General features: G+C 42.7%; 1 protein-coding gene across 10 annotated transcripts in view; it reads left to right on the top strand.

The window, feature by feature from the left end:
- MELK (maternal embryonic leucine zipper kinase) overlaps window positions 1-4,344 on the top strand; it is a 119,649-nt gene that overhangs the window by 30,778 nt on the left and 84,527 nt on the right. For 9 of the 10 annotated variants that reach the window (XM_011939412.1, XM_011939416.1, XM_011939417.1 and 6 more), the window contains one exon: window positions 3,836-3,934. In XM_011939412.1, the coding sequence (XP_011794802.1) occupies window positions 3,836-3,934 (99 nt within the window). The remainder of the gene's footprint in view (window positions 1-3,835; window positions 3,935-4,344) is intronic. The other variant, XM_011939422.1, reaches the window with a different exon arrangement.

Consider the following 4,344-nt stretch of genomic DNA (forward strand, 5'->3'; position numbering starts at 1 on the left):
GTGATGCGCACCTGTAATCCCAGCTACTCGGGGGCTGAGGCAGAAGAATCGCTTGAACCTGGGAGGCAGAGGTTGCAATGAGCTGAGATTGTACTATTGCACTCCAGCCTGGGTGACAGAGCAAGACTCTGTCTCAAAACAAAAACAAAAACAAAAACAAAAGCGTTTCACATGCTAGATACCTTTAATAATTTTCACTTAAGCTCTACAGACTTTTTTTTTTGAGACGGAGTTTCGCTCTTGTTGACCAGGCTGAAATGAGATTTGAATGGAGTGAGGTACTGTTTCCACTGCTCCATTTAGTTTCCCAGAAGGAGTGATAATCGTATGCCTGATCTCACAAGATTCTTAGAGGTGATGAGAATCTGCTGATTTGAGTGTATCTGGGTTTTTCCTATGTAATTTTAAATTGTTTTCTTGTCCATGTTCGTTCAACTTCCTATCCTTCTCAGAGTGTCTAAAGGATAGTGGACTGAGGAGTCATTTGAGGTACTTACTAAATGATGCAGAGCTCAGGGTAGTAACTCCCTCAGAGATTTTGGTTTCATTTTCTAAGATGGGGCTTTAAGAATCTTCATTTAAAATACTAATAAAATAGTTGATTCTGATGTTCACGGTCCTGATCGTGCTTTAAGAACATGTTCCATTGTAAATATCTCTAATTTCTTCAGTAATTTTTCATGGGAAATGGTTTCAGTTCTCTCTTCCTCCCAATTATTTTATTATCTCTTTTTTTTGAGACAGGATCTCACTCTGTCTCCCAGGCTGGAGTGCAGTGGCATGACTATGGCTCACGGTAGCCTTTACCTCCTAGACTCAAGCAGTCCTCCCACCTCAGCCTCCCAAGTAGCTAGGACTATAGGTGTGCACTACCACACCCTGCTAATGTTTTTTATTTTTTTGTAGAGAGAGGGTCTTGCTGTGTTTCTGGGGCTGGTCTTGAACTCCTGGGCTCAAGTGATCCTCCCGCCTTGGCCTCCCAAAGTGCTGGGAGCCAGTTATTTTTTCATGTCAACTGGTAGTTTTTGGATTTACTTGCATTTGCTTTAGTTTATGATTTTAGTTAATTTATTCTCATATTCAATTCAAAACAGCGAAGTAAAAGTGCTTTGAGTTAACTGAAAAATACTTTTTCTGCTTTCTTTTCTCTCATAAGTGTTGGTAGCACTATGAGGATGTTATTATCACTTTATTCCTCTTTAAGTTTAACCCTAGACATAATCTTTCTGTTGACTTTTTTTTTTTGTTTATTTGTTTGTTTTTTATGAGACGGAGTTTCGCTTTTGTTGCCCAGGCTGGAGTGCAATGTTGTGATCTTGGCTCACTGCAACCTCCGCCTCCCGGGTTCAAGTGATTCTCCTGCCTCAGCCTCCAGAGTTGCTGGAATTACAGGCATGTACCACCCCTCCTGGCAAATTTTGCATTTTTATTAGAGATGGGGGTTTCTCCATGTTGGTCCAACTGGTCTTGAATGCCCGACCTCAAGTGATCCACCTGCCTCGGCTTCCCAAAGTGTTGGAATTACGGGCATGAGCCACCGTGCCCAGCCTCATTTATTTATTTATTTATTTGAGACGAAGTCTCGCTCTTATCCCCCAGTCTGGAGTGCAATGGTGCGATCTTGGCTCACTGCAAAGTGCTGGGATTATAGGCGTGAGCCACCATGCCCTACCCTTTTTTTTTTTTTTTTTAGACGTTTTTTGGAGACAGGGTCTCACTGTGTCGCCCGGGCTGGAGTACTGTGGCGTGATCTTGGCTCACTGCAACCTCCGCCTTTTGGGTTCAGCAATTCTCCTGCCTCAGCCTCCTGAGTAGCTGAAATTACAGACATGCACTACCACACCTGGCTAATTTTTTTGTCTTTTTAGTAGAGACAGGGTTTCACCATGTTGGCTCGGCTAGTTTTGAACTCCTACCTCAAGTGATCCGCCTACCTCGCCTCCCGAAGTGTCGGGATTACAGGCATGAGCCACCGTACCTGGCCCTTCTTGTGGTATTTGATGAGGCCATGTAGCTCACTCTTTCCTGTGCAACCTCTTTGGTTTGATTTTTTTTTTTTGAGACGGATTCTCGCTCTGTCGCCCAGGCTGGAGTGCCATGGTGTGATCTCAGCTCACTTCAACCTCTACCTCCCGGGTTCAAGCGATTCTCCTGCCTCAGCCTCCTATGTAGCCAGCATTACAGGCACCCACTACCACACCCGACCAAATTTTATATTTTTAGTAGAGACAGGGTTTCACCATGTTGACCAGGCTGGCCTTGAACTCCTGACCTCAGGTGGGAGGAGGCCCGTTTTGGCCTCCTAAAGTGCTGGGATTATAGGCGTGAGCCACTGCACCCGATCTGCTTTGAATTTAATACGATAAATGAGTGTCATGCCATCATGTCTCAATTTATAGATTAAATATTTGACATCCCTGAGGCATAAATGGTCAATTTCTGACCTCCTGCAATTTGGAAGAGTAATCAGATGTTTGCTTCAAAGCAGATTGTTCACTTGAGACATCATAGTAGAGTCCTAATAATCTGATATGATTTGGTAAACAGGACTAGGGGTTAGATTTGGCTTATCTAGTATGAGTACTACCCAGATACATGATGCTGCTCAAGTTATTTTAACTCTGTTTTCTCTTTGTTTCTTTTCTTTCTTTGTTTTCTTCCTTCCTTTCCTTCTTTCCTCTTTTTCTTTTTTTCCTCTTAAACTTTCCTAAGCCTGGGAGGCAAATGTTGCAGTGAGCTGAGATTGTGCCACTGCACTCCAGCCTAGGCAACAGAGTGAGACCCTCTCTCCAAAAAAAAAATTTTCCTAAGGCTCAAATGAGAGTAAGAGCTGTGACTTCTCCTCAGCTAATGGTGGCGTCATTACTGACTAAGGCCAAATACTGCTTGAATAAATAGTTACAGCTTAGGACTCATGGGACACATGGATATCACATATAAAGGTTAAGCTCTTTCCTGGGATTTTGAGATTTGTAGGACTATTTGTGCTGGTAGGCTAATTTCTAGTCTCTCTCTCCATATATATACATATAAACACATATATATATATTTTTTGTTTGTTTGTTTGTTTTTAGATGGAGTTTCACTCTGTCTCCCAGGCTGGAGTACAGTGGCATGATCTCGGCTCACTGCAACCTCCACCCCTTGGGTTCAAGCGATTCTCCTGCCTCAGCCTCCCGAGTAGCTGGGACTGTGGGCATGTGCCACCATGCCTGGCTAATTTTTGTAGTTTTGGTAGAGATGGGGTTTCACCATGTTGGCCAGGCTAGTCTCGAACTCCTGACCTCAGGTGATCCTCCCACCTCAGCCTCCCAAAGTGCTGGGATTAGAGCCACCACGCCCGGCTGCCTCTACATTTGAAAAGTCAATCATTGAACTTTATTAAAGTTCTCTACATAGAATTTTATAGTACAGCTTAGTCATATTGCTGATTATTAATAAATTTTAAGACATCCTCATGCCTGTTTATGTAAACTTCATATGTAACCCAAACCTTCAGTAGCACTGTAGGATTGTCTCATCTTCTTATAATGTCCAATCCAGCCCAGCCTACTGGAAATTATTTTCTGTTAAGTGTTAGAGTCCAGCTGGAGGAGAATGCATTGAATTGGAAGTCCGGAGGCCTTCCTGGGTGGCCTCCAATTGACTGGGTGACTTTAGAGAAGCCTCCTTAGCTTCAGGTTCTCTGACTATAGAATGAGCAGGTTGAAATTGTTGATCTCTGAGCTCTCTTTTAGCTTTGTGACAATTCTGTGATTGTATCAAGAGTCCAGCCATTCTGAAATATGTTTGAATTTTTGTTTCAGTGATTTTCCTTTTTCCCTCTTTCTCTCAGGCAGATGTTTGGAGTATGGGCATACTGTTATATGTTCTTATGTGTGGATTTCTACCATTTGATGATGATAATGTAATGGCTTTATACAAGAAGATTATGGTGAGTATTACAAGGCATAGAATTTCAATGTAGAACTTTTCTATTCTGCATAGTATATGCTTCCATTCATAAATGTACAAAAACAGGCAAAAAAGTTACTCTCTGCTGTTAGAAGTCAAAAATCATAGTTATTCTTTGGGAATGGTTAAGGAGTGGGCTTCTGTTCTGTTTCTTAATCTGGGAGTTGGCTACACTTGTATACAGTAGTTCCCCCTTGTCAGCGGTTTTGCTTTCTGCAATCTTAGGTTGCCCATGGTCAACTGTGGTCTGAAAATTGGTGAGTTTATATAATACAGTAAGATATTTTGAGAGAAAGAAGCACATTCAGGCCGGGCGCGGTGGCTCAAGCCTGTAATCCCAGCACTTTGGGAGGCCGAGACGGGCAGATCACGAGGTCAGGAGATCGAGAC

This window comes from Colobus angolensis, unplaced genomic scaffold, assembly GCF_000951035.1.
Source record: "Colobus angolensis palliatus isolate OR3802 unplaced genomic scaffold, Cang.pa_1.0 Scaffold181, whole genome shotgun sequence".
NCBI classification, from domain to species: domain Eukaryota; kingdom Metazoa; phylum Chordata; class Mammalia; order Primates; family Cercopithecidae; genus Colobus; species Colobus angolensis.